This window comes from Camarhynchus parvulus, chromosome 8 (assembly GCF_901933205.1).
Source record: "Camarhynchus parvulus chromosome 8, STF_HiC, whole genome shotgun sequence".
NCBI lineage: Eukaryota > Metazoa > Chordata > Aves > Passeriformes > Thraupidae > Camarhynchus > Camarhynchus parvulus.
The window spans coordinates 17027564-17042947 of NC_044578.1; the positions used below are offsets into that span (position 1 = coordinate 17027564).

Below are 15384 nucleotides of genomic sequence, written 5' to 3' on the forward strand. Positions count from 1 at the left end.
GATTAGGAATTCTGTAGTAAATGCATATGCAACAAATGCTGAGTTGCTCAATAAGCCAATTGTCTTTGTGTTCAGCTTTGAAAAGCTGCAGTGCTGTCTGAAATTTGCCCTGGAATCAGCCAGGTGATGCTGTCTGGTTTAAGCTTAACCAAGTGTATGAGCTCAGTTCTTGAAGACACATGCTTAGAGCAGTGGGGTTATAGGTGCATTAATCTGCTTTGAGTCTGCACTGCATTGGCTCAGTTGGCTGTGGCCTGGTGCCAATAATGTACGAGCCATTGACCTAAGTCCTGGACTTGATCCTTCTGGGTCCCTTCCAGCTCACAATATTCTGTGAGCCTGGCCTCTCCTTTGTCTCCTGGCCACTTCTTTTCCCTTTTGTTGATTTTAGAAGGGCCTGAATAAGATTAACATAATGTCAGTATGTAATTCTTGTGAGTGCTCCTTGATCTTTGTACTTTGAGGATAATAAGTTAATATTTTTCTACATTTATTGTATTTGTAAATTTTAATTTCTTTCCTTCATTGTGGTAGACATACCAACTATCACGATACTTGAAACACAGTAGTGTAAAAGTGCAGCCAAGATATGCTTGAATTGACTGATTTTTAAGTGATCAGTGTTTTCTAATGCTAACAAGTATGATTTTTTTTCTTTTCTTAACTGAGATTAGTTGTGCAACAAGTGTATTGTAAAGCATTCTTAAAGGGTAGACCTCCCTTTGAAGGAAAATGTCTCAACCAAGAATGCAGTCTTACAAATCAAAGTGTTGTTCAGTTAGGTTGATGATTTAGAGGAGGAAAGAAAGGTATTTCTTTGTTGTGGAGGGGATGTTTAATATATAAATTTATTTTTAGATACATTAAGATAGGAGTTAAAAATCCATTATTAAAATTTAAATTAATTATTAAAATTTAAAATTTAACTGTCGTTGGTACTATGAGATGTCCATAGAAACATCATGGTAATGATCATCTGAAATCCCACTGCAAAAAATAGTGGGGTGAAAAGGTTTGGCAAGGTTTTATAGAGAAAATAAACCACAACTTACATCTGTCAAGAAAATCAACAGTGTACAAGTTCAGATTTCTGACTACAAGGCTACTGTTCAAAGCAGTTATTTCTATGTATAATCTATTTGCTTCTTTCTTAGGTGTACATAGCCCGATGGTTTGTGCGAGTCTCTTTCCTGAGCATAGAGAGAGGTTTCTTGATTTTACTAATCAGGGATGTGCAGCTGTGTCAGGAAAAGGTGGGTTGGCTGGTTTTCCCTTCATATGTTGTGGTTCAAGGCTCTTGCCAGTGGTCTGGACACGGTCAGGTTTTTATTATGATGCTTGAAACTTCACTGGGAAGTTTAAAGTGGCTGTGCACATTGCAGGTTCCTATGTTTGTTTATATGTTCTGATGAATTCCATCCTGTCACGTGTACTCAGAGGATGAAACTGGTTTTATTCAACCCAAACCATTCTATCATTCATCTTGAAACAGAAATATAGCCAAGTTAGGTTATGATGAAAGCAGCTTGTCTTTCATGTTGAAAACCTTAGAAAAAATGTTATCTTCAAAACCTTCTTTGAACTTTGCATAATTTTCTTTCCTTGAATTCAAAAGCAGAGTCAGGTGACAAATAGCCTGGAACTTCACAGACAGAAGCTGTTTTAAGGGAGTAATTTGAAAAATACAGTAAATTCAGGGATTAATAGGAATAATATGCCTAAGCAAATTCCTTGGGGATTGACTTCGGAAACTGAAGACATTTTGCCAGTAATCCTGCAATGAATGCTACAATGCAAGAATAATCATCCAGTTGGCATTTTTATATGGGAGAGAAGGGAAACTTGGACACTCTACTTATGTGGGATATATCTTCACAAACCAGACTTAATCACAGTCTCTATTAACACTGCTTAGAAACCTCTCACTTAATGACCTTTGGCAAGTCTGAACCATAAAGATTGAACACAATTGCTTTTAGTGGTGGAAGGAGCACATTTGTTTTAATGCCCAGCCCTGTTTTCAGCTCTGCTTGTCCACAAACCAACATCCTTCATTTCCCACCCATCTCTCATTTTGGGAAACTAGTGGCATCTACACATGATGAACCAAAATAGAACAGAACTGGAAAAATGAGGTCAATTCTGTCTAGACCAAAAAAAATGCTGAACTGGTTTACTTGGGGAGAAATAGGGAACTCCACCTACATGACTAAGCAAATTTTCTCCATTAAAGTGACCCAAGAGTTTGGCCCACATCAAAGCTAATTTTTTAATGTTGATTGTTGAAAGTTTGGGGGAGGCTGCTTTGAAAGACAGTCCATGTATGCAATTGAAGAGGCATTCTATGTAACCAAATATACCCTTAATCTCTTTATCCTGATTGGTTTAGTGCAAGTAGGTCCTAAAAAACAATTGACTAGTTTTAATCACTGTGAATCATGACAAGTGTAAAGGTGCTCCCCAAAATAAGCTAATGTTTCTTTAGCTTAATTTACCTAATTATAGTATTTTACTGCAGGAATATGTTGGCACAAAAGCAACAGCTAAACACAGCTATGGGACAGATATGGTAACACACTGAAAGATGAAGTATCTGTAGAGGGGTTAATGTGTTGGGAAAAAATAATGGTTAAAAAGGAAAGCATGTGTGCCAGAGGCTTCTTAAAACTTGGATGCAATATTATATATTGCAACAAGACTTCTCTGAAAAGGTTTTTGGAGCATAGTAGGGAATTAGAGCCAAGTCAAATCACATTGACTAACTAGATTAAGAAAAAAAAACTTTCACTTTTTTTCAATTATGAAAATAGTTGTGTTGGAACTTCAGTAGGGCCATGTCTGACAGACAGTAGCTCCTGCAGGCACCATGTATTTTGCTGTCTCAGAGTTTGTTCTGTAGGGACCTGCTTGAGAGACAGGTACAGAAGAGCAGCCTCTCAGCTGAGACCTGTTTTGACTTCTTGTGCCTATCACTGGCTGTGGAATGGAAAGTCATTTTTTTCAAAAGGTGTTTTTGGGGTTGCTTTTTCAAGACAGGCTCAGCAGAACTCAAAGCACATATGGCCCAAAATAGCCCCAGTTTCAAACACAGCTGCCTTCCAGCTATTCCTACCCATGCCTTTCTTTTCCTTGCCACTGGAATAGCATGTTATCACAGTTCCAAACATAGTTTGTACTTCAGCATAATTCACAGGGCTTCTGCGGCTCAATTTATGACATGTGCAGCAGCAGTAAAACATTTTCCAATACTTCTAGAAGACTACAGTTCTTTCTGTAAGGTACTTAGTCTGTTCCTCTAAGAGTTAAAAAGGGCAGTAAGAGGACTCTGTTTTCTGTTTGAAGGATACTGAGGAAAGAAAGTCTAGTAAGAAGCTTAATAGTCAGCATGAAAATCTAAATCTGAGCTATTCCTGAGTTTCTAAGACTAAAGAAGTTTGTCAGGAGAAGGGAGTAGGGTTTTTGCAGGCTTCAAAACCAACTTGCAAACAATAGGTAAGTACTGATGGATTGTTAACTGGGGCTGTGTTTCCAGCAATGTTTGAATGTTGGACAGCACGGGGTATATTGTAGTCCAGGATTCCTGGAGAAGCCGTCCTGGGAAGCACTGTATAGGACATGGGAGGTGTTCAGGAGAAGAGAGATGTTCCTGCCCTTAATATCAGATCTTATTGAGCTGTTCAATCTCTCTGTTCCTTTTCATTATTAGAAAATAGAGGACCCAATACATTTCTCATGCCCTTTTCCTCCAAATTTTGGTGAAATCTGGATTTAAACTGGATCTCAGTGTGTTAATCATTTAGAAACATTTGGATTGTTAATGTGCTGATTATGCCCCTTTTTACCACTTGGTGTCACCTTTTCTAGGCTCACGAAGCACAGAAAGCAGACACAGGTTGCAGAATTCCTGCTGAGGCGATGGCTTAGGGTAGAAGCTGTACGTGCAGGGGCGCTGCTCCCAGGGATGGCTGCGGGGGCAGGGAGGGAGGAGCGGCTGCGGGGTGACGGTCCTGCAGCACTGACACACGCCTCTGGTGGCACCCTCGGTGCTCTCATCATGTAGGAATCAAGTGGAGAGCTGGGAAATCAGACTGAGTATTATCTCTGTGGAAATGTACATATTTGGGGTGAAGGGATGGTAAAGTATGAAGGCAACAGAGGGAAAACTCTTTCTGTTAATCAAGGATGCACTCTTTAAAATGAAAAAACTCAACTAACAAACCCACATTTTTCCCTTGAATAAGGAGTGCTTCCTATTGGAGTAGGTTTTAAAATCTCACTTGTCACTCTAGCTCTTCTAGTACATTAGCTGATTAATTGAGTTGTGTAATTACAAAATAACTAATTTAAAAATTACCATGTGATCTCACTGGGAAAATATTTCTCTGTTGAAAGGAAGGTGAGTTTTAATTAAACCTCTTTTAATGAATTTTTTTTTAATTTAACAATGCCATTACTTTGCTACTTAAATATTTCTTGAAGTAATAAGGTAGAAAACTTGAAAATAAAAATAGAAGAAAATGCATCGGGGAGTATAAATGAGATCTGGAACTGTAAAGTTCATGTTAATAATTTCATTGGTATTTTAAACAAGAAACTAAAAAAACTACACTTCAATTAGGCGCAGTGAGGTACAGTGGTAGTGAGGAGCAGTGGTAGTGAATGTTCTGAAAGTTACTGTCTCAATAATACTGACCAAGGGGAGATGTAGAAGGTAAAAAAATAATGCTTCCATGCTATTAATGTTTCTTATTGTGATTAAGAGATATGAATTTATTCAGATTCTATATTATGATTAAAATGAGATCCTGCCTACCTGTCTGAAGAAATAAGGCAGAGGGTTCATCTCTCATGAAAAATAAGTAATGGGAATGAGTAGGGGATGGAGGAGAGGAAGGGAAACATCAACAAAAGAGCCAGGGGAAGCCAGGAGCAGAAGCATTTCAAGCTCCTTACAGGAGTCAGTCACACAAATATGTCACCTTTAAAAAGATGAGAAACAGGCACAACCTCTGCAATTGGACATCTGAGACAGCCTGGCTGTCAAACCCTGGAGGCAGTCAAGGTGGCTGCATGTTTATAACCAGGTACTGGCAAGGTTTTTCTGGAAGAAACCATCCCTGAGGGAAATCTTGCTGTGAACTTGGCTAATTCAGCTACAGCTGGAGGCTGAGGAGTTACAGGGAAAGATGTTCTCTCTGGGTCCTTTGGGGGGATGCTGCAAGAGGCTCCGTGGGTTGAATGAGGGCCTGTGCCAGAAGAAGCAGAAGGATTTCGCGGTGGGAAGGTTTCTCAATATATGTTGTAAGGAAGAGATCTGTAGGACATCTTTATGTCCTGAGCTTTGCTAAATGTTCTGCTGTAGAGCACTGGAAGACACACACATCAAATAAGGGAAGGGCAGCTCTCCGTGGCAGCTTGTCTTTGTAAGGGACAGACTGGGCGTAGTCTGTGAGGGAGCATATGCCATGGTGAGTGACACCACACCTAAGGATTGTGGAAAGATTTTCAGCTGACCAGTTCCTGCTTCTGTCCTCTCCAACAGGTTGTTCTTTTCCTGTCATTCTCAAGCATGCACACCAGGACAAACATAGACTATAGAAAGCATGGTTAGTTGTATGTGGATAAATTCTGTGTAATTAGAAGATTATTCAATTGACTCTTGGATCTGGTAATGTATATTACAAGGTTTCTGAAACTGTGGCAATCACTACTAACCTGCAAAATAATCAGCTTTACAAAACTGAACTGACAGGGTAATCTATCACAGCTGTTTATTCTCACTTCATGCAGAAAACTCTTTGTCCTGAGTTGCCACATAACTAGTGGTCCAAGTTAAGCTCATAATCACGTTCTTATCATTACATGCCTCTCAGCAGCAGCCTTCTCACACTGGAAAGCTGAGTCTGCTAGAAATAGCTAAGCTGTTTGCTGCCATATCCATTCATCATACACTTATGAAGTTCTCTACAGTTGTTCATTTTAAGTAATGGCAGTAATTTTATTGTCTGTGTTGCTGTTAGGGCTGACAGAAAAGCAGCAGAGCAGCATCAGCCTTTATTTGCTTGTGTGAGGAAGAATGTGGTTTTAAAGCAGGCTTGTTAAAGTGTGCAGTATTACACATTCACTTGTACAAGGAGAGGACACAAATACTGTGTGAGGGAGCTATGTAAATGTATCCACTTGAAATAGTTGGATACCTTTTTCAGATGATGGAGCTAAGTGGAACAGGGGAATAGGGAGCATCAATAGGAACATGCTTGCTTACAGAAACCTGCTTAGAAGAGGAGCCAGGGAACTTAGGGAAGGCTTTTCCTATGCACCTTTCTCATATCCATTCCCTGCGTGTCTGCCTTCATCTTAAGTCCATACAGTGCTGAAGTGGCCACATGTGTGGGCCTAGTCTTTCTTCCTAGTGACAACACCTTTATTGGTATAACAACTTCTGCCCAACCAATACTCTGAGAAAGTCTCTGCATAAAACATTTTGTGTGGGTTCAGCCCAAGAAATAGAACTTACAGAAGTTTGCAATTAAGAAGCCCCTTTTTCAACTGTCTCCACAAACAGAAAACACCCTCTTTGAAATAGGATCTGTGAGCCCCGTGACTCTGGTTACCCAGCATTGTTGGATGATAACATACTGCAGCTAGGAAACAGAAGTGCTTCAGACTTCCAGAACTTGTACAGTCAGGGGTCTCTCTTTTACCATTTAAGGCCCTTGTTTGCATTTCTGTGGGTGTCTCTTCTCCCCTCCTTCCCTCCCCCCATATTCAGAACAATCCCAGAATCTCTTTAAGTAATGAAGTATGATTTATAGCATACTGTGTCATTTATGACAAGCAACTGCGTGGTCTAATTTAATAAATGCTGTGCTGTAATTACAGGCTTTCCTTTTCCTATTAGCTCTTCCCTTTTGTAAGTCTGGCACTGAATGAAGCTGAGGAAGCAGAGTGCCTCAGGGAAGGGAAGTAATGATGACAACTTTGGAATGTTTTTAAATTGACTCCCACGAGTTCTCATGTTTTTGATTGCTGTTGTAAGATTCCTTCTCCATACAAGGCTTATGCATCAGCAGAAAAGCAGAAAATGCATTAAGCATTTATTGCTCAACACGAAGTAAACAGGGTTTTGGGGGGGAAATTCTGGTATTTTTCTTCCCTCTGTAAAAAGAAGGATTAAAGACACCAGAAAACCCCCCATAAACCACACTTACACAGAAGTTTTAACCCATACACAGATGGTAGCTATAGTACAGCAGGGATGAAAAATAAAAATAAAATTCTGTACAAATTGTTTGATTGGGATAATAATTTTGTAAGGTATTCCTTCTCATGAGTACAGTGGATATCTTCTTTTAAGGCATGTTTAAAGTGTTGAGATCCACCAGTTAGTTCCAATTACAAGGTGATTTTTTCTATTCTCTTGAGTTTTTGTGTTTGTGTATGCTGACCACCATCATTAGCAGTTCTCATCTCTGGGGCAGGCCCATAATGCCTTGAATGGACATCAGTGGCACAAGTATAGGCAGCACTGTGGGAATGGAAGAAGCTGTGAATGCAAACCCTGACTAATTGCTCCTGTAAGTGGACAGCAGAAATGTGACTCAGGACTCTTCAAAACCTCCAATTTGTGAACTGTGGCTTCTCCTAGTTTTATCCTTGCAGGTGCCCTGGTATTCTGCTTTATACACTTGTTAGATTGTGGCAGCTTGCCTACACTGCTGTCCCAAAATAAGTTTCCTAAATGTATATTTAATTTAGTTCTGGAATGAATACTGTACATTGTTTTGAAAAGGAAAAGAAAGACTTATGTTTCCAGTCACCTTTATTTCACTAGAAAAGTATAAATTACCATCATAAATACAGATAACACCAGTATAAAAATTAGAATCTCATTTATAAAATAAATACTAAAAGTCAAAGCAACAGGTATCTCCAAATCCCATCACCAAGATGATTTGAATCTACACCACAGAAACCATTCTTCAACTGTTAATTAAAAATGATGTTCAAAATGCAGTAAATACTGCTACCTATTCAGTGCTTGCTGAAATGAGTTACTATTGACTCAAAGCCTGCAAAGTATTTGTTCTAACATTTAGTTGAAACTATCACACTCCCCTGTCTATATAACTCTAGGCGTAGTGTAACTGGATATACTTTCCAGATAAAGAGCAAGTACCTGCTTCAATAGTGTTTCTTACAAGTTGCCAGTGCAGTAGTTTCAGTTTGTTTACCTTTGTCTGCATCCAAAGATAAACAGACCAAGTTAATTTTATCCAAGAAGTGCAAAAATAATAGTAGCAGTTTTGTCGCATCTGAACTAACAGATTATTTCACCAGTTAATATTGTTAAGAGGCAGATAAATACAGGGTTTGTTTCATAGAAACAGAAAAATATTCCTTTTAGTTAGGTAAAAGACACCTATTTCTCGAAAGTAGTGTTTTTTCCCCTCACAAGTACCGTAAGTCTTCTGGCTCAATAAGGCCATGCTGATCAAGTTAAAAGTACCTCTAGTTCAGAATCCTGTTTGACAGGACAATAGAAAGAGCTTGGGAACAGTCTATGAAAAATCTCTCTGCAAAGAGACCTCGGTAATTTAGAGACAGGCAATCACCAGCCATAGGAAGTTCTACAAGGGAAAGTGCTGGGCTTGGCACCTGGCATGGGGCAGCCCTGGATGTACAGACAGGCTGGGGAATGAGAGGCTGGACAGCAGAAAGGGGCCTGGGGGACCTGGTCAAGGGAAAGTTGAACATGAGCCAGCAGTGCCCTGGCAAGCAGGAGGGACATCCCTGTCCTGGGGACATCAGGGACAGCATGACAGCCAGGCAAGGGAGGGGATTGTCCTGCTCTGCTCTGAGCTGGGGCTGCCTCACCTCAAGTGCTGGGGGCAGTTCTGGGTGCCACAATACAAAAAAGACACTGAGTGTTAGAGAGGGTCCAAAGGATGGTGAACGCTCCAGAAGGGAAGCTGTGTGAGGAGTGGCTGAGGTCACTTGGTCTGTTCAGCCTGGAGAAAAGGAAACTGAGGGGAGACACTTCAACAACCTCACCAAAGGAAGCAGAGGGGCAGGTGCCAATCTCTTCACTCGTGACCAGGGACAGGACTCAAAAATCCAGCATGAAGCTGAGTCAGGGAAGGTTTTGATTCAGTATCAGGGAAAAGATTTTCACCCAGAGGGTGTTTGGGCACTGGAACAGGGTCCCCAGGGCAGTGGTCACAGCAGCAGCCTGGCAGAGGTCACGAAGCTGACAGACAGCATCTCAGGCACAGGGTGTGACTCGTGGGGATGGTGCTGTGCTGGGCCAGGACTTGGACTCGATGATCCTGATGGGTCTCTTCCAAATCAGCACATTCTATAAATCTATGATTGTAACAGATCATCAGAAAGCTCTTCCAGCCTCTGGCCACTAATGACACAGGGCTTCCTGATATCTGGATTTTTCGTCTGTACTGTCTAGTGGATTTTTTAATCCACATAAAGTTTGGGCTTCAGAATTCCTGTTTCAGAGAGCCTAAAAGGCTCCACTCAATTACCCAATTTAGGTTTTTTTCTGGTTTGTCTCTGCCACTAGTGTCTGCAATACTTTTTCCTTAGACACCATTAAGCAGCTCCTTTTCTCTCACAGTTCTTGCTTTCTTTGCTTTCTTGCGTTTACACAGAACCACGGGAAGGACAATGGCGAGAGTGATGACTGCAACTGCTATCACTGCTAAGATGATAAAGACTTCTGTTCCATATTCTGTAGAGGAAAAAAAATCCAAGATTGAGTTATGAGAAGCCAGAATGTCACAGTGCTACAAACTCTTAGCACTCATTCCACTGAATGAAAAAATGCTTTCTATATGTTAGTCTCACAGAAGTGGAGTCACCACATCAGTTTGAACTGAATAGATTTTAACATGAATTTGTGGAACTGAAGTAAAGTTTTATTCTCCCTCGCTCACTCTAGGTTTTAATCTAGTTTAGTTAGTGCACTAAAGTACCATGCTAGCACCACAAGAATTAGTCAAACCATTCATCCTGCCTGTACATTATTTCTGTCCAAGTGAAAATCTATTCAAGTTTACAAGCTAGAAAAGACAAAGAGAAGATTTTTTCTATTTAAATTTTAATGAAATTGCAATTTTTGTGGTAAATTCTCTGGATAAGAAAGCTAATTTGAGTTCATTTGCCGTTTTAGAAGAGTTTTTTCTAGAGTGCAAATATTCTTACTCAGAAAGATACAGTACAGCAATTGATATTATTTAAGTAATATTGATGACTGTATATTGAAGAAAGTGTTATCCAAATGGCTAGTCTGAAATGCCTGGCTGTTTCACCTACACTTGCTAACTTGTTTACCAGTAAAGAAGTCTATCTGCCAACCTCTGACCTCAGAACAGGAAAGAAAGTCTTATTCTCATTATCTGCTTTTGGCATAACTAAAGGTCAGTTCATTCTACAAGTAAATGGATATTCAGGTTTCCAGCACTTCTATGTTTTAGAGGTAATCCTTCAAGCACTTCCTATGGCACCTGGTATTGGAAAGATCCAAGGAAAACAATTGGAAACAAAAATGAAGCTGAATGCTAGTGATGACATCTGGAACCTCACACACCAGTCATCAACTCAGACTTTTTAACCAAAACAGTTGGGCAAAACCCTAAAAGCAGATCCAACTAGAGGTGGTGGACTCTTACTTAAAGTGAGGTCTTCCCATGAATTTCCATGTTCCACCTGTGTATTCTAACTTACACAGTAAACAGTTTATTTCATTGCAGGCACCAGAATTTAAAGATGTGGGGCTTTTTGTTAGACTATTAAAGACTGAGTGACAAACCTCATCTGATACTTACCATCTAAGATATTCCTTCCTACACTGGTGCAGAGCACCCTGCTTTCTTGGCCATTACGATTTTCTCTGCGAGAGGGAATGATTCCCTGGACATAGAAGCAATAGTTCTTTCCACTGTCAACACTTACTTCAAAATTATGGCTTTTTGTTGTTACATCTTTCTGTAAAGGAGAAAATATTCCAAGTGTCAACTCTGAAGGTAGCACAGAAATTGTGTAACCATATAGAATGTAACAATTATTACAAAAACCAGAATTAGACCTTACCTTCCCAGAACTTTGATCTTTCCAGTAATAGAGTTTGTATTCCAGGTCATGCTGGAAAATATCTTGAATATTCATAAAGCTTCCATTAGGAAATATATATGGTGTAAGTGGATCTTTGAACACGACATTCAGTTTGGAACCTTTTTGTGAATAATCCTTTATCTCTGGTTTTCCAATAACAGCTAAACAAAGATTTTCAGAATTTAAAAAATGACATCATTTATGTATGACACGCTCTTTTTCCTTCCACCCTCCATTACCTTCCCTTCTCAAATCTATTACAAGTTTACAAAGCCAGTGAAGGCCTAAATTGTAAACAAGTATCCTCACCTAGTACATAATATTAACTAAATGTTCTACTCAGTGCAGTGAGAAACAAATGGTAACTAAAATCTTTCACCCTCCCCTATAACAGGGAAAGGTTTGTGCCTGAATATCTTTTCTGATATCAGCAGGGTGACCATAAGAATCTATAGAAAAAAACCTTTAAGCTCAATCTAAACCTTGTTTAAATCAACAGAAGTAATCTTGAAAATAAATTTATAGTAAGATTTAATTGGTAATTCTACTTACTCTGGCTATAAGGTGTAAATTTTTCAGAGACTTCAAAAGGTGGCTCTTCAAAGTTATCCATCTCTGCAGGCTTTACAGACAGTATGTGTGCTGTATAGGTCTCCTTTACATTCCTGAGTGCATCAGTAACATCACACTCTGTTTCTGATGTCAGTATGCATTTTCTCTTCACGTCAGATGTCTGTCTGAAAAGAGCAAGAAGGAAGTGTCAACACTTTTGAACCAGACATATATGTATTACATATTTAGATACGTTAAAAAATATTTTTCCCCTCAAACTGTATAGATTTCCCTCATCCAGTAGAACAGCCTTGCAGGCTAAAAGGAGAAGAGAAAAGCTCAAAAGCCACTATCCTGTACAGCTGTATTTCACAATTCAAAGCAGAATTCAGTAAATCATGTATGATCGATATTAATTACAGAAATGTGCTATAGGACACATTTCATTTTGCATTTATGCAAATGCCACTAAGAACCAGACAGTAGCAGCAAATTTCAATACAGAATTACAATTTAAAAACACTGACTAGAAGCATGAACCATGCACTTCTCCTGATTTTTAAAATATAGAAAGCAAGTCCATTTACTTGCGAAATAGCAATGAGACTATGAAAAATGTTAATTTCTCATTTTATTTCCTCACAAGAAGGAACAAAAAACCAGATTAGATATTACTCCTTCAATTCTTTTCCCTCTTTTTTCTGGTGAATTAAGGAGAGTAAAAATTGTGTGATCTCAACTGGAAGAGCGAGTGCTGCCTTGTGATTGTTCTGAATATTAACAAAGTGATTTTTTCTCAAAGTAGATCAAGTTTCCTTGTTTAGAGTCAGCTGAACTCCCTTGTCACTTCATCAGATTTCTTTTGTCACAGATCAGTAGGGGCCAGTGCCACAAGAAATGCTCTGAAACGGGATAGAGGATTGACCTTTTTGATGAAACAAATGTACTTTGTAAATATACATACACAAGAAAGCAAACATTTAATCCTACGTCCTCCATAACAGCAACTTCAGTTAAAAGAGATGCGTCTGCTGCAGAACTACACCTGATTCTATACTGAATCTCGGGTGAACAGATTTCAGTTTTTTGCAAGCAAAATGGCTGGAAAGAAACTCCAGATTCAAAAATTTCATAAATTGTGTTCTGCTAAGTGTGTGCTTTTAAGTCCGTTAATCTAATCACTCCTAAAGAATGAAAAAGAACATGAAGCCATTACACTGGTATTTCACTTTTTAGTCATGAGAGAAAACACATTTATATGCCACTTTTAGAGACAGTAGAGACTAGAGTACCACTTTTTCATTAATATGTAGGAAGTTGATGATGCGTTTTCCCTTTAGGGCACGTTTAATAATGCTCTATGTATTAAAATGGGAGCTAAAACCAGCACAGATTTATTACTGAACTTCATGGAAAGTTTTGTGCAGTTCTGAAAGAGGCATTAGGCACTTCACATAAGCTGGTTATGTTTATATCTACAATATTTTACAGCTTACATAAAACACAATATCAGAGGAAATCCTGACAGAGGTAAATGAACAAAGGTAATTTTTAGTATTACCCAGCAAGACAAAATTATTAATTACTGTGATTCACCGATTAGAATAAAATGCAGACTCATTTATTAGACACCTCCCAAGACTGAAGACACAAGTCCAGACACATTGGAAGACATAAAAAGGTAAAGTTCTGTCTAATATGTGGTATGTCAGGTTGAGTATCAACTCCTTCAAAGTATCCTGGCTGGCTCTCTCGAGCAGCACCGAACCCCAGAACTGAAATTCGGATCTAAAGCTCACCTCTCCAATTCCAAAGTGGGCAAAACTAGAAGTCTAAACCTGATATTTTTAGAGTTGGACACTAAGAAGTATTAGGCAATTTTCCTAAATCCCAGCATTTGAGCACTTTTCCTGTCACATTCCCTTTCAGAAATATTCAAACATGCTCTCTTTTCATTTTCTTCAATTGCCATTAATGAACATACCATGGTGTTATCTACTTACCCATGTATTTCTACAGTATAGAAGTAGCCTGATGGTTTTGGTTGCCACTGTAGTATAGTTTTAAAATTGATTGAAGACCAAGTTATATTGACTGCTGTTGGTAGGTTTTCATAGCCTTTAAATAAAGAAGAGAGTGCTGTCAGTCATAGTATATATAATTCCTGTTTCCCTGCAGTCATTGTTCAGTTGCCATTAATTGCAACTTGGAAACGTTTTCTTGGGGGGAAAAGGCTCAGTCCTGCCATTAGGAAAGGACTGCTCATCTTACTAAAGGAATGAGTCCAGGCAGAAGTGAAAAATGACAAGACAATTATTTTCTGTCTTGTAACTCTGAAACTGATGAGGTAATTTAGAGTTCCTTTTTGATCCAAGACCTCCGCAGAAAGTACAAAAGCTTGAACATTCTAGTGAATGAAGCACTGAACAAATGAGGCAGAGTTCAAAATCATCCCTAGCTTTATCTGCAGAAAGCGTTAGCTCCTGGATTCTCATTTACATATTTAGGAAAGATAAAGTCTCTTTAAAAATCAGTGGTTACCCTACACACCTACAGTATATGAGAGAGGCCACCCCGGGATGAGCTCGTGTCCCCCTCAAGCACATTTTTGGCCAGCCACAGCTGCTTCGGGGAAATGCCCAGGACGAAGCCGGATGGGAAAACCCCTCGCAACCCTGTACCCTCTGGAGCCCCTCGACAAGCTCGGAGCTGAGACCAACGGGAGGAAATCTTGCGACTTCACTACAGCTGCCCATCCCCGAGGCCGTCCCCGCTCCCAGCAATGCCGCGGCCAGTGAGGAGCCCGCAGCGGCGCCCGGCCCCCGGCAGCCGGAGCGCTGTGCAGGGTGGGCCCGCGTCCCTGTCCCCTGCCCGCCAGCGCGGGGCCGCTCTCCTCGGACTCCCTCAGGGACACCCTGTCCTGCGGCTCAGAGGGACCGATCACGGCGCCATCCCATCCCGTCCAGTCCCGTCGCGTCCCGCGGGCCGTCACTTACCAGCGGCCAGGTGCCACAGCAGCGCGCCGAGCAGCAGCGCCCGTGGCGGGGCGGCGGCACGCAGCATCCTGGGCGCGGTGACGGAGCTGCGGCTGGCGGCGGCCGCAGCATATATGGAGCAGGGCCGCGCAGAGGCGGGACCCAGGCCGCGCCCCGGGGCCGCCCAGCGGGGGCGAGGGGACGGAGCGCGGCGGAAGCGCTCGGGCACCGCCGGGTTGAGCAAGCACAGCGAGGGATCTTCGAGGAAAGGGAGGGAGGGGCGCTGAGGGACGGACGTGTCCCGCGGGATGCGGCCCCGCAACCGCATCCCCCGGCGCAGGCCGAGCTGGACGTGAGGGCGCACCTGGACATGCCTGCGGTCCGTGTCCCTCTGCCTGTTTGGTGTCATCAGGCCCTTGTACCACCCCTCCCTTCACCTCTTGGAATTCTGGTGAAACTGGACGCCACTGGATAGCCAGCTTCATGCTCTGCAAACATTTAGCTGGCTGTCGAGGGACACCCCAGCTCGGAAGCAGCTGCTCTGTGGGGCAGCTGGTCGTGCAGAAGCGATGTTGGGTTAATTAACTTTGATCCCTGAAGGGCTAAATATGTGAGTCCTTCCTTCGGCACACAGGACATTGGGCACAACTGCTCAGCTAGATCACATCCTCTATCCCCTCACAGCGTTCGTAGCGGACCCTGTCAAGGCTCATCGGTCACACCAGACTGA

The 15384-nt window shown here is 41.1% G+C and overlaps 1 protein-coding gene across 1 annotated transcript; it reads right to left on the reverse strand.

Annotated features, from left to right (window-relative positions):
• Positions 1-7804: 7804 nt before the first annotated feature.
• On the reverse strand, positions 7805-14863 carry F3 (coagulation factor III, tissue factor). The gene is made up of 6 exons (XM_030953925.1): positions 14676-14863; positions 13683-13797; positions 11680-11864; positions 11107-11288; positions 10842-11001; positions 7805-9745 (listed from the first exon to the last, which is right to left on the reverse strand). Exons 1-6 carry the CDS (start codon positions 14740-14742, stop codon positions 9597-9599), a joined length of 858 nt encoding a protein of 285 aa, XP_030809785.1. The 5' UTR covers positions 14743-14863; the 3' UTR covers positions 7805-9596.
• Between the last annotated feature and the right edge of the window lie 521 nt (positions 14864-15384).

Excerpts from the sequence above, each read along its gene's own strand:
- F3 (XM_030953925.1), bottom strand. The coding sequence starts at position 14,742 with ATGCTGCGTGCCGCCGCCCCGCCACGGGCGCTGCTGCTCGGCGCGCTG. Across the intron at positions 11,289-11,679 it reads ATTTACACCTTATAGCCAGA|CTGTTATTGGAAAACCAGAG; the intron begins GTAAGTAGAATT and ends ATCTTTGTTTAG. Across the intron at positions 11,002-11,106 it reads AAGATCAAAGTTCTGGGAAG|AAAGATGTAACAACAAAAAG; the intron begins GTAAGGTCTAAT and ends TCTCCTTTACAG.